At 38.8% G+C, this 16,301-nt stretch overlaps 1 protein-coding gene across 4 annotated transcripts in view; it reads left to right on the top strand.

Annotated features, from left to right (window-relative positions):
* HDX (highly divergent homeobox) overlaps positions 1-16,301 on the top strand; it is an 80,286-nt gene that overhangs the window by 9,555 nt on the left and 54,430 nt on the right. For 3 of the 4 annotated variants that reach the window (XM_063431854.1, XM_063431852.1, XM_063431851.1), the window contains exons 3-4: positions 8,847-8,993; positions 14,165-15,274. In XM_063431854.1, the coding sequence (XP_063287924.1) occupies positions 8,847-8,993; positions 14,165-15,274 (1,257 nt within the window). The remainder of the gene's footprint in view (positions 1-8,846; positions 8,994-14,164; positions 15,275-16,301) is intronic. The other variant, XM_063431853.1, reaches the window with a different exon arrangement.

Here is a 16,301-nt window from a genome sequence, read left to right as displayed (position 1 = left end):
ATAAAACACAACAGAGGGATGGGGATGAGTCAGGGGATGAATCTGAAGAAGGTGTCATTTTCATCCTTCTGAATATCCTCGAGAAACTTAGCACCAGGACCCTAATCTATAAACATAATACATTAGCAAAGAGGCATTGAAGAGAGGACCACTATAGTGCCAAGAAAACAAACTCGTTTTTCTGGCACTATAGGGTCTTTAGGTGCCCCCCCCCCCACACACACACACCCTCAGTGACCCACTCCCGCTGGGCTGAAGGGGTTAAAACACTTACCGTACCTTTCTCCTGCGCCGTGCTCCTTCGGCGCTGGGGAACTCTCCTCCTCCTACCGTCGTCAGCGCCGAATGCGCTTGTGCTGCGAGAGCCACGCGTGCATTCAACCAGCCCATAGGAAAGCATTTCTCATTGCTTTCCTATGGACATCCAGCGTCTTCTCACTGTGATTTTCACAGTGAGAAGCGCGGACGCGCCTCCAGTGGCTGCCAGTGAAACAGCCACTAGAGGCTGGATTAACCCTAATGTAAACATAGCAGTTTACATTAGCTGAAGCTTTATTGAGCTGAAGTGGTCTGGGTGCCTATAGTGGCCCCTTTAATGAAATTAACAAATACACTGATCAAACACAGTGAAACATTGTGGCAGTCTGTTGACCCACTCTGATGAAAGTTAATGTTCTGTTTTTCAATGACTCTTTCCTTCCCAAACAAGATCAGCAGTTAGATCAAATATAATTGTCAAAAGTTGTTGAAAATCAACATCGAGCAACAACATCAAAATTTTATGATAAAAACGATCATTTCTATAATTGGATGTTTTTGAAGGGAAACTTGGTATAGACTAAAAGATCAGATTAATCTATTCTCTACCTGCCTGCCTTGTCCTGCTAGTTCTCAATGCCGAGGGCCAAGGCACTTACTCCCTCTCCCCTGGCCCCCAGTGTACATAGACATTTGGTTTTGTTATTACTGCAAAAAGCCAGGTCATTTTAAAAGAGATTGTGAGAAAACTGGTGCAATAATCTATTCAAGAGTCTGATGGTTGTACATTTTAAAAACATTGAATATATTCTAATGAGTCTAGATTTACCAGTGCAACCATTACCCCCTCCGATTTTAGAACAGTGAATTTGCAGCATCTCCTTATGAGATTTGCAAACGTAGGCTAAAAGTAACGAGAGGAAATACAAACCAGAAATAAATAACTTGCTGCGGTCTCTTACTCTGAAAGTGTGATTAAAAGGGGTCTATATTTGTATTTTTTTTACCAGAACCACATAACAATTTTTTTTTTTTTACGTTCTGTGAATCTAAAATAAGAACACCGCAGTTTCTCAAATTTACAGTGAAGGGTTAAAAGGACAGGTACACTGCACACAGACCATTCAATTAAAGGGACACTATAGTCACCAGAACAACCACAGCTTAATGTAGTGTTTCTGGTGTCTATAGCCTTTCCCTGCAGCGCTTTTCAATGTAAACACTATACATTACTGCCTAGGAACACCTCTAGTGGCAGTCACTCAGACGGTGCAGCACTCCACACTTTGCACAGAGGCGCTGAATGTTCCTCATACAGATGCATTGATTCTCTTCTACGAAGAGATTCTGATTGGTGCATCAAGTTTGATTTCAGCCAATGGGGCAAAGCGGGAGCAGAGCCAGCCGCAACGCACCTTCGCAGTGCTGTAAAAAGGTAATGGGGGCTAGAAGCCTAAACTTATTTTAGAGCAACAGTGTCAGGAATACATATTTCAACCTATATTATTTTAGTGTCATGAATACAAGTTTCTTTAAAATTAAGTGGTCTGGGTGAGTATAGTATCCATTTAAACAGTTTTTTTTTGGTGAAACTGAACTCACTACAGATCCCACAGGCACATTTTCTGCAAGGCAAAATGATTCTACATGTCAATGGGATGCTAGTAGTGATGTCCCGAACAGTTCGCCGGGAACCGTTTGCCGGCGAACATAGCGTGTTCGCGGTCGCCCCCTATTCGTCATGGAGGTGGGAGGATCTGGGAGGGAGGGTCTGCTGCTGATTGGCTGGAATGTGTCTGATGACTGTGTCGTACAGAGTCAAAGTTTACTCAATGATGACGAATAGGGGGCGGACCAAACATCGCGCGTGTTCGCGACCGTGAACACGCTATGTTCGCCGGCGAACGGTTCCTGGCGAACTGTTCGGGACATCACTAGTTGCTAATTATGAAAGTTTTGTCATTCTCACCCAGTTAGGTATTACGTTTTGAGATTTGACAGAATAAAATGTTTTGTACATATTGATCAAAGCAAATTGATAAAAAGGAAAATTTATAAATGAATATGGTTACTGGCACTTGTTTCCTATGTTTCAGATTTGGAATAAATGTGGATAACTATTGCTAAAGATAATAGAACTTTGTACTATATAATTGGACCTTTTTGGACTTTCAAAAGAAGACTTGAAATCATCGAAAGACAAGCATTCACTGATGGCACAAGAATTGCTCAGACCTACAAACACGAAAAATATTGAAAGAACGATGGATTTAGTTGATTTGTTATGTTTTAAGTGTATTATTTCAACAACATGTTCATTCTGTGAGGTCATCAATGGCGAAAAGTACATATGGGATTATTCTATAATGATTAACGACACACAAAACATGGTTTGGTTTCAAGACAGGGAAGTTAGGAGTTGAAACATAAATGAATGTGTTTTTAATTTACGGAATTTATGTAATAGTGTATGCTTAGTGAGACTAATTGTTGACTAAAATATTTTCCAGAAAATCCCACACCGATAAAATCTATAGCCACCAACATATAAGATCTAATAGAGATAGTGTACCTAAACATATCAGTAAAACAAGGCATGGGTTGTTTGTAAGTTGCAGCTTGTTTATGGATAATTATTTGATTCTATATCTCAATTACAGTGTTGCCTATAGTTGGTTGGAAAATCACAACACTGAGAAAAAAGTGTATTGCACCACTTCGTGGAAATGTACAAATGCATATACAGGCCAAGTTCCCCAATAACAATAAGAATTTAATGATGGACATTGTACCAATACGATATCTGATAGGAGGAACGTACAGGAATACATATGTTTGTGACATGCATCAGTTATCACCTATTTTTTAAACCAGCAAGCCAACACTTTTATACAAAAACGCAAGCCAAAATAAATCAAGAACAACTCTAATAAACGTTTATAAACTTGGTCAGATTTCATTATTGGGCACGCCTCTCAGCTAAGGCAGTTTCTTCATCCACCTATTTCCGTTTCAGACCAGTCCTCTAATGACAGAAATAGGGCATCATTGTGCATTAGCAGGGTAGAGAAGCACAACACCAGAGTCTTCTCTGCGTGAGCACGTTGGTCAGACTTTCTTCTTTTTTTCTACCCCTGTAAGCATGTTGCAAGGTGAAGAGATCTTCAAACTGCACATGTATATATGTGTCAAGCATGCCTAATGCACATTTCCAGCATTCCTAGGGATAGAACACTGATTGGTTAGATCAGTGACCTCCCTGGAGGGGCTGTGGAAGGCATAAGAAAGAGGAAGCAGGTAAATTGAAAGAAAAAAATCGTACTTACCTGTTTTCTAAGCCTGCAGATTAAGGCAACTGTCTCATTTACAGCTAACGCTTTTGAATTAGACAGTTGTCTCAAAGTGATACATGTGCCATTCTTTAAAATGTACGTTTACTGATATGTTGCTTCCTCATCTGTGATTTCTAGACTACCTGTACTCTGAAATGCACTGACATGCTGTAGGCACAGAGATACACATTACAAACTACATTCATTGTAATAATTTATTAGCAATATGCCTAGAACAATTTAAAGCTGAAGACCTATTGTCATTCCACTTTGTAGTTTTGTAGTTCTGCTCATGGTAGGTGCTCTTTAATTTTTGTAAGTTTTTACACCATCAAATAAAAAATCCCCACTATAAACGGCGAGATACAAAGTGTATTGTAAAAGTCACTTACATAACACTCAAACACGAACAGCAAATTGGAAACAAAGATGAAAGGATTTGCATCCAATTATCTGTAGACAGACAAGATAAAAAAAAAAAAAAATCAAGGACATGTTTAAAGATGGATTGCGAACTGATATAATAGAAAGTGAAGAAACCTGGTTTCTAAATTAAGGCATGGATTCAATGAAGTTAGGTGGATAAAATAGAGCTAAAATAAATCTCGCAGTTAACTATGTGAATCCAGATTTGTGAAAGCTGTTTCTTTGATCCTTAGATCTGAAGGTAGACTGAAAATCTTTGGTACAGAGTTAGCCAAAGGTTATCTTACCCATGACCAATATAAAGTGCAAAAGATCATTTATAAAAATGCCGGCACAGTGGCCAACAAATCGTTCAGAGCAAGAGAGAAAAAAATGCCATTAAAGGTTTTTTTCCAACCTCTGTCATATAATATATACATACAATATTAAATGCTAAATGCCAGGAGTCGGTGCCACAGACAAGAGAGACACAATAAAGTTTACTTTTTTTTTTTGGCTTACAAACATTATATTGGGCATTAGATCTTATTGTTTCTCCCCAAATCAAGGTGTTAGTGGATAAATCTGTCCTGTAAGGAAAGGGATATTTGGCATATACTGTAAATCGGACCCCAGCTGAGAAATGCCAGAAAAAAACAACCTCACCCTAGATAAGTAGATTAGATGTAATTCATTGTATTTCTTCATATCAAAAATAATATAGGCTAAGACCATATAGGGGAACAACGTAGTAGGGAAACCGGAACCTCTGTCTACATTTAACTAGTAATTATGGCTAAAAACTAAGGCTGCCTCCCGGAGCTGTCCATCATGCAGCCTGGAAAGAGAGTTTGACTATCATTGATTAATGGAGTATTTTATTCCCAATTTCACATTTCATCGCATCAAATATAAATACCTACATTTTTTATTGTAAGACACAAAGAATTTTCATGGTATGTGAAAAACAATAGCTCTTTAATTTCACCTTTTATTTTAAATGTTACAGTTTGTTTTGATTTTGTTTTTAAATTTAAAAGGACTTATACATCTAAAATCTCTCTGACCTGGTTCAGGAGAGATATGTGGAAGCACTTTGCCTTTCAAAATGATTTGTTCTGAAAATAACGCTCATAAAAAAAATAGCACAGTAACGTGGCCATTTTCTTGAAATGTTTCTGTACACTGTCATGGTTACTTATATCTCTGTACACACACTTAAATTGGTTCCAGTTATCCTATATATCTGCCATTGCACTCCTATCGCCTGAATGTTGGCTTGTTAGAGCAATGGTAACCAGAGACACCCAGGTTTGGATCCTGGTCAGACATATTATGATCTACCTCCTATCCTCATAGACTGTAAACTGAATGAGTAGGGCATTTTTCATTTCTAAGTATCATCTTTCTATAATTGTATATCTTTGTGGAATAATTTAGCACTGTATAAAATCACATATTTTTTTAATACTTTTTTTCCCCATAGATTAAAATGTCTATCATACTTAAGTAAGCAATAATAAGGAACTATTGCCATCTTCCCAAAATAGGTTGAAATGTTTATGCCCATGTCTCCCAACTGTCCCACTTTCAGTGGGACTGTCCTCAGATTTTTGGGTCCTGTCCCACAATCCCACTTTAATCCTGGACAGCAGGGAGCTGTCATTGGGCAGAAATAGAGCACGCATAGATTGAGAGCATCATTAGGCCCGCTCGCACTGTGCACTATGCACTAGGACCATGCAGTCTTTCCATGGTCCTCTATGCCAGTGCCCCTAAACCCTCTCCTCAAGGGAAAAAACACCTTAGACACACCCGGGTAATCCCTAAATCCTGGACTGTTAGCGGTACCTTGAGGAGAGGGTTGAGGAGTACTGTTCTATGCAGTGGGGCTGGCCAGGAGGCTGTCTGTGAGTCTGACATGCTTGATGACAATCTAAATATGTAGGAAAACATGTTTGTATTGCTAACACTATAGTGTACCTTTAAGAACTATTAAAAGGCACAAGCACAACTTAAGTACATTTGACAGGTTTTGGCCTTATATTAAAGGGACACTATAGTCACCTGAACAACTTCAGCTTAATTAAGCAGTTTTGGTGTATAGAACATGCCCCTGCAGCCTCACTGCTCAATCCTCTGCCATTTAGGAGTTAAATCCCTTTGTTTATGAACCCTAGTCACACCTCCCTGCATGTGACTTGCACAGCCTTCCATAAACACTTCCTGTAAAGAGAGCCCTATTTAGGCTTTCTTTATTGCAAGCTCTGTTTAATTAAGATTTTCTTATCCCCTGCTATGTTAATAGCTTGCTAGACCCTGCAAGAGCCTCCTGAATGTGATTAAAGTTCAATTTAGAGATTGAAATACAATTATTTAAGGTAAATTACATCTGTTTGAAAGTGAAACCAGACTTTTTTTTTTTCATGCAGGCTCTGTCAATCATAGCCAGAGGAGGTGTGGCTAGGGCTGCATAAACAGAAACAAAGTGATTTAACTCCTAAATGTCAGTGAATTGAGCAGTGAAATTGCAGGGGAATGATCTATACACTAAAACTGCTTTATTTAGCTAAAGTAATTTAGGTGACTATAGTGTTCCTTTAAATGTTGTAATTTTTACCACATTCAGATATCTTTAATTTTGGTAAAAAAAAAAAATAAGATTGTTGTTTCTGACAACATAACTCCAACCCCTTTAGCCAAATGCACTTAAAGGAACATTATAGCGTTAGGGATACAAATCTATATTCTTAATGCTATATGTACATAAAAAAAATTAATAGGTTTTACTCATCTTTGTAGCTGCTTATCCGCTCAATGTCACACAGGAGCCTCCTTCACCGATGTCCGATCCATGCACCTCATAGTGCATGCACAGCGATTGCCTCACACATCTTTAAATTTCCCTGTAAGAAATCATTGAGTTAATGCTTTCCTACAGGGAGCCTCCTGTGTGTGATATAAAGTTCAATTTACAGAGTAGGAGATAAACACTTCTAAAGTAAGCTAACATCTGATTGAAAATGAAACCATTTTTTTCATGCAGGCTGTGTCAGTCACAGCCACAGGAGGTGGCTAAGGCTGCATAAAAAGTAACAAAAGTGATGTAACTCCTAAATGGCAGAGAATTGAGCAGTGGCTGATCAGAGGAATGATCTATATACCCAAGCTGTTTCATGAAGCTAAAGTTGTTTTGGTGACTATAGTGTCCATTTAAATTGTGTTATTGCTTAGAATGTCCCTTTAAAGGGTTACTCCAACCCCTTTGAGATCACTATGGAGAAGGTACCCCCTTCATGTGCAGTACAACCTGCAAAATAAAGTTTCTACTCGCCTTGAATCCAGTGCTGAGCAATGATTCCAAGCTGATCTTCCGTGCTACCTCTGACATCACAGGAGCCACGCTCAGTCCAATCACAAGTTTCTCATAGTGCAACCTGTGACTGGACCATTCTGCCAGCTCAGAGCACATGGATGTGCTCTGGACTGGCGATTGAAGGGAGTGGAAAGGAGAGAATTATGTTTTAAAAACAAGCAAACTATGTCCAACGGAGGGAGTGCAGTGTTGGTGGGAGAGGAGAATTATCTTCACATTGCAAGTGATCAATGGGAAGATTATCACGTCTGTAAGCAGCGTGCAGTGTTCACTAACGACAGACCTTTTATATGCACAGAATTGACACTAGGCTGCCCGAAACAGAGTGTCACCTGTGCTAAGGGTACAACATGCCCCCAGCACACAATTAAGAATTGCTCTGAATGTGCAGTATTTCAAGCAGACTCCTACCAACATGACCACCTCAAATCACTGAAGTGGTCATGGTGGTTGGACTAACCTTTAAATCCCAACACTATCAGTCGATTTGTAACTTAGTTGTGCTTTGTAAAAATGGAGTTTACTACAGTATTAAAAATGAATGCATAATGTGCACATCATAATGTTAAGTTCTGGTCAGTGAGTTATCTCTAAGGAGGATATGCTCCTAAACTCAGGGGTGTGTATTACACCATATCTTTAAAAAAATGTTTTAAAGTAACCTTTATAAGCCTAGTCTTCCCCCACAAACTGATCTCCCTCAAAAAATATGCAAAGACCTATATACATTTAAGTCCAATGGTCACTTTCTCCCTACAGCCCGATCTTTCCCCACTGATGTCACTCCCCCTCAGCGGAGACAGTGGGAGGGCAGGCTGAGGGGAGGACAGGTGCACCACAAAGTGGGGACTTAACCACTATTGGCTATCTTTTGCCAGTGTACGGCGTCAGATGCCAATTTTGCACAGAATTGATATTAACCAGCTCAGAACACTTGTTTCAGGCTGGTAAATGATGAGTTACATCTCTGGTAGTAGAGTAATTAATCTCCCTATGTGCAGCGTCTAGACTCCAGGCACAATGACCACTGTAAGTCACTGAAGTAGTTATGGTGATTGGAGTAAGTTCTCTTTTCATATATTTTTAACTCATCTCTCTGTACAGCTTTCAGATCATATCGGAACATTTCAGACACGTTCTCTGTGTATCAACCTTGGACCGATTTTAATTTCTATCTGGGTAACCCTATTTATTATGGCTAGAATTTTCACTTGCAGCTGTGTAAATACAAATATATGGTTACTCTGCATTTAAATAGAATATTAAAGCCCAATGCCTTAAATAAGCTTTTGAGGGTAATCTGTCTTGTTACTTACGTTTTCACCCGTAGTCTCATGTTGATTATGCGTTGATACCACAAAGAATTTTTCATTGACAAGAAGACATTTCGTATTTCAGAGAAAGGTTTAATAATTTTGGTAATGAGTCCAGACGCTGCCTTTCTGAGTAAATTGCCTCTCTTTTGCTTTTTGTAGATGAATCTTCGTTCTGTTTTTACTGCAGAACAACAGAGAATATTGCAGAGATATTATGAAAATGGTATGACCAATCAAAGTAAGAGTTGTTTTCAGCTCATATTACAATGTGCGCAAGAAACCAAGCTGGACTTCAGTGTAGTCCGGGTAAGTACCTCATAGAAACTGCATTCAGGGTTGTTTTTGTTACAGAAATTGGAGTTGACCTGGAATTTGCAGATTTAATGCCAAAGTGGCTAAAGTTACAGGCGTTTTAGATTGACAAACTTTATACACCTAGAGGGAGAAGGAATTCCTGCGATCATTCTCACTTTTTTAGGTCCATAGTTTTTTAATTTAGAACACTTGTATCCATTATCAACTCTTACATATATGTGTGTGATATCCCAACCTGTCCTTGACTAGGCCTTGGTTTTTGTATCGGCTTCTTATAATACATGTTAGTTTAGTTACATATTCCCAAGATTTACAAAGAGCTATTCATACACCTTATGGATATTGGAACTGCTGCAACAGCAATTTAACAGAATTATTTACTAAATTGAATCCATCTGAAAATCTGCATTCTCAGATTTATATATATATAGAGAGAGAGAGAGAATACTGTTTTGCATTACCTGCATATCTCAATGTAGACTTTGAGAAGTCCCCTTGGGCACATAATCTCGAGAAATCATGTTTTACAACTATCCCAGAGTTCCCAGCGTGACATGCAAATAAGCATAGACAGGCATCTGTCCAACTTGTGATATGCATTTGAAGCATAACAGTATGTTTCTATTTGCTATGTGGGCAGTTTCATTGGGTTTAGTTTAACCACAAACCTTTTGGCACCTGTATATATAGATATAAATATATTATTTTCTATTTTAATTGGACATGCTCCTTTATTTTAGATAATGGGCCTTCTCCATTGAAAACAAAATTGCTTATTGCCAATAAATAATTATCATTGCGCAGTCCCACCTTAAATAGTGTAAATATCATAGACTGCCATGTTTTAGCCACCTTTGGTTAGTGATAAAAAGCATGTGGATATAAGATTAACTGGAGTACTTTCACTTCATGATTTTACAAATGAGTACAGCTAAGCAAGATACATAAAATACATAATCTTCATAAAATGATTGTTTGTCAAGTGCATGGTTTAAAATATTCAGATGTATGTGTGATTGCAAAACATAAAGATTTTTTTAGACAAAGTGTATGTCTCAAATTACACCAGGGCCCACTTTAAAAAAAAAAAAAAAAAGTTATTCTTTATGGATGGTTAAAGGGACACTATAGTCACTAAAATAACCTCAGATTAATGCTGCAGTTTTGGTGTATAGATAATATTTTCATACAGGCTGTGTCAGTCACAGCCAGGGGAGGTGTGGCTAGGGCAGAAACAAAAGTGATTTAAAGGAGCACTATAGGCACCCAGACCACTTCAGCTCAATGAAGTGGTCTGGGTGCCAGGTCCCTCTAGTTTTAACCCTGCAGCTGTAAACATAGCAGTTTCAGAGAAACTGCTATGTTTACATATGGGTTAATCCAGCCTCTAGTGGCTGTCTCATTGACATCTGCTGGGAGGCACTTCCGCGCTTCTCACTGTGATTTTCACAGTGAGAAGACGCCAGCGTCCATAGGAAAGCATTGAGAAATGCTTTCCTATGGACTGACTGAATGCGCGCACGGCTCTTGCCGCGCATGCACATTCAGCCGATGACGTCCAAAGGAGAAGGAGAGTCCCCAAGCGCCGAGGGAGCCCGGCGCTGGAGAAAGGTAAGTGTTTAACCCCTTCCTCCAACTTCAGCCTGGCGGGAGGGAAGCCATGAGGGTGGGGGCACTATAGTGCCAGGAAAACGAGTTTGTTTTTCTGGCACTATAGTGGTCATTTAACTCCTACAGTAAATGGAGCAGACATTAACTATACAGCAAAACTGCTTCTTTAAACTAAAGTTGTTTTGGCGACTATGGTGTCCCTTTAATATTGGTTGTATTAGTGCAATGGACACAGAGTTCATATTTAAAAATACCTTTAGGCTAACATTTAGGCCTCAATTTAATATGTTTGATTAAGCTTTTTAAATTATTTAATATTTTTGCATAAACGTTTACAATAATTTTTTAGAAATATAAATATAAAAAAAATTACATATAAAGAAAACTAATGTATTATGAAATATCAAATATTCAAATAATTTTTAAAATATCAAATCATCTTTTGTCAAAAAATATAAAATCATTTCAAAAGCTTATCGGAAATTATTACATCGAAAACAATAGTAGGAGAGATTTTCCGTCACTTATTAAGTAAATTGATAATACATTGCTCTATATATTTCTCAATTACCCGTTTATCCGAGATGCACAAGCAGTAATATTGCCCATTAACATGGCACCGGCGATGGATTTTTCTGTATTATCATGTAACCTTAAAGGTAAATGTGTCCAATGTTCTACAGGCTTCCCCAAACTCCGGCCCTCTAGATGTTGCTGAACTACAACTCCCATGATTCTCAGCCTATCTATTTCATTGATAGAATCATGGGAGTTGTAGTTCAGCAACATCTAGAGGGCTGGAGTTTGGGGAAGCCTGTTCTAATAGAACCAACATAAAATTTAGCAACCATGTGTGTTCCATACGTAAGATGAAAACGAATGCTGTTATTAAGTGGTTTCTGCAGTGTGTGGTTTATATGCATATTTATCTTTCATTGACATGTTATGTTTCTTGCACTGTAAAAGCCCTTGATGAAATAATATGCCAGGTTAAGTGCACAGATTGCGAACAGTTACTATGCAACACTGGAAATGCAATGATATTTAGTATGATGGATGTGGGGCATGGATTTGCATCACTACTTAAATTTTATGGCTGAGAATGGATTCCTACCTCAAAAGGAGAACACAAATTTAATCAACTTCATTCTAAGAAGAGTCCAAGTGACGGCTAGTGAACATAGTATCCTCTGATTGACTACGCAGAGTGGTTGCTGAGTGTTACCTTCCACATTGTAAAATTCTGGGGAATCCAGTGTTGTATCAAGCTGCATATGGATAGGTAAAGCAGATACTTTATTGGGGACATACAATAAAACAAAAAATGAAACACGTCCCACTTATCTTTTTATCAGTGATAGTTTTTACGAGTTTAGATAGGTTGTCTTCCGGGTAATACTCACATGACGAAGAAACGGTAAGTTGCTTTAAACCGTAATTTCAGCAAGAGCGTTTGGCATTTTTTTGGGGGGTTTGTTGATCCCAGAAATCATGCTACAAAGTTGTGCCATTTTTATGGGGTGTTGTGATATTCAAATTGAATTAACCCCTTAAGGATACAACTTCTGAAATAAAAAAGAATCACGACGGAATAGTTCCGTCATGTGTCCTTAAGGGGTTAAAATCCAACTCTCTCTGAAGAATGCAGGATTTTCCATGAGTTTCAACCTCTTCCAGTGACTGAATTTTCTGACTCCTGATTTTTGGTGAACCAAGTGACTGGCTGAGATAATTCAGCCAGTCTCTCGTCTCCAGTTATTTTCAGCATATAAGATCTTTTGGTGCCTGTACTGCCCCTTTTAAGCTGATACAAACTTAATTAATCAAGTTGAAATGACACTTCCTGAAACCTGTGATGTAATTCTGACCTTGAAGTTCTTAAGAGAGTTGATTACTTAAAGTACTGGTGTATCAGTCAACATGTCTTTTACAGTTAACTCCTGATTATAGTTTGTTCTCTTAAAGGGACACTATAGTCACCAAAACAACTTTAGCTTATTGAAGCAGTTTTGGTGTATAGATCATGCCCCTGCTTTCTCACTGCTCAATTCTCTGACATTTAGGAGTAAAATCACTTTGTTTATGAGCCCTAGTCACACCTCCCTGCATGTGACTTGCATAGCCTTCCTAAACACTTCCTGTAAAGAGTCATCTACAGCTTATCCTTCCTTTAGTGCAAGTTCTGTTTAATTTAGATTTTCTTATCCTCTGCTATGTTAATAGCTTTCTAGACCGTGCAAAAGCCTCTTGTATTTGATTAAAGTTCAATTTACAGTGAAAGAGATACAATTGCTTAAGGTAAATTACATATGATTGAAAGTGAAACCATTTGGTTTCCATGCAGGCTGTGTCAATCAGAGCCAGGGGAGGTGTGACAAGGGCTGCATAAACAGAAACAAAGTGATTTAAAGGACCACTATAGGCACCCAGACCACTTCAGCTTAATGAAGTGGTCTGGGTGCCAGGTCCAGCTAGGGTTAACCCATTTTTTTATAAACATAGCATAGAGGCGCTTGCGTGATTGATAATGCTTTCCTATGAGACCGGCTGAATGCGCGCGTAGCTCTTGCGCACGTGCGCATTCAGCCGAATGGGAGGAGAGGAGGAGGATCGGAGGAGAAGAGCTCGGCCCGGCCGGCGCTGGAGAAAGGTAAGTTTTAACCCCTTTCCTCTCCCCAGAGCCCAGCGGGAGGGGGTCCCTGAGGGTGGGGGCACCCTCAGGGCACTATAGTGGTCCTTTAACTCCTAAATGGCAGTGAATTGAGCAGTGAAACTTGAGAAGCATGATCAATACACTAAAACTGCTTCATTAAGCTAGTTGTTTAGGTGACCATAGTGTCCCTTTAACACCTCTTGGTAACTGTAATATTTACTCCCACACATGATAGTCTTTAGCATTGTTCATAATTATAGTGTAATCTATACCTCTTCAAACAATAACATCTACAAACACATAAACAGATTTTAAAATTATGTGGGAAAGTGTTCTTAAACAACAAGGATAATCAAGTAGAAATGAATACACCTTGCGCTGATTGGGCAAAACAGATCTCATCAATTAATGAGAGTAGAAATTTTATGGGCACGTTTGGAAGTATTTAATGATTTAAGAAAAAAACAAAACCATTTCCAAAGATCATAAATTGAGTGCCAAATATGTTATTGATTTGTGTGCAAAGCCAATGTATGATGTATTGATCACTTTGCCTTTTGAACATAGCAGATAATAATCTGACTTCATAATTCATTTGTTTGATTTATGGACATTCAGGTATGCTTTAGTTAATCCTCAAGTCTAAAACAATAGTCTTCAGTTATTCTTATTGTCCAAAATGAAATTATTAAAATTCCACTGAGGTTACTAATTTCAATATCAGCAAAGGACGATGTTATCTTTGCCACCTGTTGTTCTATCTTTGTCGAGACCTCTAAAATTTCTCTAGATTCTTCTCACTACTTCAAAGTTCATTGTCAGCCATATAACCAGGTAAGCGAAACAAGTTTCTTGCTATTTAACTTGCATTTATATTTATAATATGTTTTCTTCATAGACTTGGGTTGGAAACAAAAGGCGAAAAATGAGCAGTAAAAACTATACAGATTCTGGAGCTGCAACACAAGGGTCATTGTCCAGCTCTCCCTCACGTCCCCCTGATGGACCCGTCAGGAGTATACCAAATGTAAACAGAAGCCAACCTCCTCGGACTTCAAATAGTGACCTGATCATGACCTGTGTCTACAGTCCTAATAATTCTTCAGTTCGACAAGGGTCCACACCACAAGCCACAGCTCCCAAGTCTGACGTTTTAAAGCCCGCCTTGCAGAGGCCAACCTCAAGGAGTGACACAGAGTATTTGAAACTTCAGAGTCCTGTCCAGCGCCATGCAGTGCCCCTTTCAAAAAGTTCCTTGCAGCAACTTGATGATAAAACTGTTATGCTATCCCGACAGCCAAGTGTAGCAAATCCTCCAAACGCCCTGTACACCAAGAAGAACTTTGGTGGTGCTTCTGGTCAAATACTAGAAAGGACAGCTCCTCATAAACCAATGACCTGGACTTTAAAAAGTGTAGCAGAACCTCCGGGTGTCCAAAGGATACATAAGCCAGAACAACCAATTGCAAGCCCAGTTTCACATGGTTCTGTGCTGCAGCGGAGCAGAGATTCTTCATGTGGCTTAAAAAATCTGGAAATAAGGGAAGTTTTCTCATTGGCTGCTTCTGACCACCCTTCCAGGACTCTTGGAGCATGTGTGGTGGAGAGACCCAGGGTGGTAGAAAGCAATTGTTTTTCTATTGCTATGGAAACAGGAGATGTTAACGATGAGTATGCTCGGGAGGAAGAACTGGCATCGATGGGTGCACAAAACCAAGCTTCTTCAAGGTTTAGAGAAATGAACAATTCCCCTCACATGGAGACCAGAAGCACGTTATCTCCAGTACCAGTAAAGGCAGGAAATTGTAAGACTCTTCCAGCCAACACAAGAGACTTACCAGAAAATGTACTGTATCAGAACAGAGACTACTATATGTCACATAATACCTCAACACACAACACAACCAGTACACAATACACGGGTGGTAATGCCCCAAGGAACAATATACATCCACATTACACAGTACCCTCTCAACCAAGACTGTCACAGAACCAAAACAACTACCAGGTAAGTCTTTCTTTACTTGCATCTCGGTTTTGCTTTATATAAATATTTGAGAGGCTGAAAGACCATAGTTAGATGACATAGCTTTCCTCTTTAACGCAAAGCATCTTTCCATTACCATATGAATTCATATATTTATACATTAAGAGAAAAGAAAGGGAGTTAGGTAGTGGGGGAGAGCCACCACCATTACCCTAAAGGGTTACAGCCCCTTATACGGGCTTAACCCCAGATATAAGTAATAAAACAGAGAAAGTGGGGTAGAGGATCCACCTGCATAGAGCGGGTGGAAGCTCAAATCCACTGGACTATACCTCCTACAGTCAAACGTCACATAGATAGGGTAAATAAACCTTTATTAGAAAAATATTTTTTTCTAAAAAAAATTTGTGTACACCAAGATATTGTGTAAAAATTGTGATAAAATAGAAGCCAACACCGGTAAAAACTTGAGCGAGACCTACAAAGTACCTTGACTAAGTATGAGATAGGGGTAAGTAAATAGTATGTCTTAAGATAATCACTGTAGAAAACCCCTAAAACAATCTTAGTATAGAGGTAACCGAATAGTAAAGTCTCTAGAAAAAAAACATGAATGGGATAGTGAGTGTCTAGCAGTGGTTATGGTGCCGTCAATAAAAAGACGGTATAGTTAGAAAATTAGAGATTGGAATGTAAACTGAGTCCTAAAGAGTCTAAAGAGACAGAGAAGAGGCTTCCCTATGGTATGGAAAACACAAGGATAAGAAATCTTAAAATGCTATTAGTAACACTAGAGATAAGGGAAAAAAAGAGAGACTTTACTATTCGGTTACCTCTATACTAAGATTGTTTTAGGGGTTTTCTACGCAATTTTTTATACATATATTTTTCTAATAAAGGTTTATTTACCCTATCTATGTGACGTTTGACTGTAGGAGGTATAGTCCAGTGGATTCGAGCTTCCACCCGCTCTATGCAGGTGGATCCTCTACCCCACTTTCTCATGGATTAGGGGACTTGATGACCTTTGCATTTAGGATTAACAAAG

Source organism: Pelobates fuscus, chromosome 9 (genome assembly GCF_036172605.1).
Source record: "Pelobates fuscus isolate aPelFus1 chromosome 9, aPelFus1.pri, whole genome shotgun sequence".
In the NCBI taxonomy this organism is placed as follows: Eukaryota; Metazoa; Chordata; class Amphibia; order Anura; family Pelobatidae; genus Pelobates; species Pelobates fuscus.
The sequence above is the reverse complement of the archived record's forward strand: the minus strand, read 5'-3'. Positions and strand labels throughout refer to the sequence as shown.